Source organism: Atta cephalotes (genome assembly GCF_000143395.1).
Source record: "Atta cephalotes unplaced genomic scaffold scaffold01617, whole genome shotgun sequence".
In the NCBI taxonomy this organism is placed as follows: Eukaryota; Metazoa; Arthropoda; class Insecta; order Hymenoptera; family Formicidae; genus Atta; species Atta cephalotes.
The window spans coordinates 1-2,066 of record NW_012131681.1 but is presented as its reverse complement, the minus strand read 5'-3'; the positions used below and the strand labels follow the sequence as shown (position 1 = coordinate 2,066).

Here is a 2,066-nt window from a genome sequence, read left to right as displayed (position 1 = left end):
AGAATTTTATATACATACTACGATCCAGATAAGAAAATCTAATCGGATTTAAATCAATGAGAAGTGTAAAGTGTTATATAATATAATAATATATAATATGTAGACGTGATTGTTAATAAAGTAAAGAATGTAATTCATGTTGTATTAAAAATGAATCTGATTACGCTTATTATATCTCTTTTATAACATAACAGAAATAATCATAATATTAAAATCATTATAATATTAAAATTTAGCATTATGTTATATATACATATTTATGTACACTTGTATCAAATATGATTAAAGATCTCGACACTGTAAGAAAGATTATTATATCAAATATATTAGAAATAATATTACAGATATTTTCGATTGCAGACATTCCCAAAAAAGTACTTTTAACCTATCGCATTAGCATGATTACATTTTAAAAAGATCTTGAATAAAGGCGTATAATTTTATTACTAGCTTCTATATTTTAGGAGCTATCCATCGTTTTCTTAGGAGATGGTCCAAGCAAATATACTTTGTTGATGAAAATCGTTGGAGCATTGATTCTTTGTTAGAAACTTCTACACATAGTTTTGATTCCAGAATATTCCTCATGCGCCGGATTTAAATCAACGAAGCCTAGTTTGCCATAAAATTCGTGAGATTCTTTGTCTGTTGCCAACATCGTTGTGTGTACTCCAAAAGAACCTATCTCACAAAACATCCCACAAATACATTTATATTTAAAAATAAAAATGTAAAATTTGAACATTAAATATATTATTATATCACAAATATTAAGTATAATATCACGAAAAAGTATGTACACGTAATCAATTTTCAATAAAGATTGAATTGTCTATTTTATTTCAATAAAAAAGATTTCAATAAAAAACGTACCATTTGCTCTTAAAGCTGCAAGAACGCAGGTTACTAAACGTTTACAAATAGACTGATCTGTTACACTTGATAGTATACCGCATATAAGTTTTGACGGATGCTGTCTGCACAATTGTTCCGACACATCCGGAATAAATGAATGGAAGTACTGTATAGCATCCTGCAATTTTCATTTAAAAGTTGTTAGAATATCATATAAAAAAATATAAGTAAAATCATTAATTTCCCATACCTGAACATTTTGTGGCAACTCGCTAATACTATTGTCTAAAGGATATTTCATTCGCAATTCAGGAATCCATGAAATAGCCATTTTTTGATTGTAAGACTTTACATTTAGCGTAGCCACTGTGTAACCTGCTATACCATTTTCATCCTCAACAATCATACATAATTCCGGACTCAACGTTAGAAATCCTCCGATAAGTCTAACAGATAGGTAGATATTAAAAGTTTATTCAAAATAAAAATAAATAAATATATTTAAAAAATATACATACCTGTCTGCTACAGCTGATGAAGTCGTACAATTATTAATTTGATTGCACACCGTATAAACCGCCTCTTCGTCACTTGGTAAGTATGGCCGAATTGTATATATTTTACTATTGGGAACTTCTGGTGCTTTATAGACGAATAAGTCATTGCCACTATCAACTGGGATTAATCTCTAAACATGTGAATAAAATGTTTCTTCAATACATCTCATTTTTTTTATAAACAAACATAAATAAATGTCAGCAAATTAAGTGTACCTGTAAATCAGCCGTAAGTCCACCACGAAATACCCAGGGTTCTTGTTCACCACTCATAAATGTTTCTTTCCAACCATTTGAAAACCCTATCCCAAGATACAGAATCATTTTTAATAAATCATGAAATGCTAGAGTTAAATTCGCGCGTTATGCGTGTAGTTTAATTTCGATTGGCCTCCACTGCTCTGGGCATCAATTTTGCTTAAATCTTTAACATGCAAAGATACAATTCGATTGAAAATATCTTTCTTTCTTTTATTTGGGAATACCTTTCTGCTCTACATCAAATAAAGTATGAAAGAAAGAATGATTGATTCAATCGGATAACTAAGGTGCATCAATTTTTATAGATTTAAAATAAAGATTAGATAGAGAGGTAAATTATAAATGTGTGTGTGTATATATATATATATATATATATAGACGATATTTTATTTT

General features: G+C 28.7%; 1 protein-coding gene across 1 annotated transcript; it reads right to left on the bottom strand.

The window, feature by feature from the left end:
* Positions 1-544: 544 nt before the first annotated feature.
* LOC105625449 (protein O-GlcNAcase-like) lies at positions 545-1,714 on the bottom strand (the record flags this gene model as incomplete). Its single annotated transcript, XM_012206777.1, has 5 exons — positions 545-681; positions 874-1,033; positions 1,106-1,316; positions 1,374-1,543; positions 1,629-1,714. Coding segments are annotated over 5 exons (764 nt in total), but the record flags the coding sequence as incomplete, so codon positions are not given.
* Positions 1,715-2,066: the final 352 nt, after the last annotated feature.